Source organism: Crocuta crocuta, unplaced genomic scaffold (assembly GCF_008692635.1).
Source record: "Crocuta crocuta isolate KB4526 unplaced genomic scaffold, BGI_CrCroc_1.0 scaffold394, whole genome shotgun sequence".
Taxonomy (NCBI): Eukaryota; Metazoa; Chordata; class Mammalia; order Carnivora; family Hyaenidae; genus Crocuta; species Crocuta crocuta.
In genome coordinates this window covers 656,906-657,228 of record NW_027531920.1, presented here as the reverse complement: position 1 = coordinate 657,228, position 323 = coordinate 656,906, and the positions used below count along the sequence as shown (strand labels likewise).

Below are 323 nucleotides of genomic sequence, written 5' to 3'. Positions count from 1 at the left end.
AAAGACAACCATAGGCATAATAAAAACAAGGATTGGTCAGCCCCTTTTATAGCTTCAAAAATCTGTCTTCTGAGGTTGGAGGCCAGATAAAAATGAGGGAAGAACAGTAGTGTTTTGAAGCTTGTAGTCTGGGATGAGATCCAGATTTTACTTATCTTAGCCGTGAAGCCAATGATTTATTTCCTTATGGGATGAGTTTTCTCTTTTTGATTTCAGCAAATGTGTGCACAATTTGATTAACCTCTTGGTGCCAGATGGGATACCAAGTACAGAACTCTGTCCCCTGGAAGAAAATGGGGATTATTTTGAAGATGCTCTGAGCT

General features: G+C 39.3%; 1 protein-coding gene across 1 annotated transcript in view; it reads left to right on the top strand.

The window, feature by feature from the left end:
* The window catches only part of TEX11 (testis expressed 11), a gene marked incomplete at its 5' end in the record, with an annotated part of 187,803 nt that overhangs the window by 171,208 nt on the left and 16,272 nt on the right, over window positions 1–323 (top strand). The window contains one exon of the mRNA XM_077774971.1: window positions 217–323. Coding sequence (XP_077631097.1) covers window positions 217–323 — 107 coding nt within the window. The remainder of the gene's footprint in view (window positions 1–216) is intronic.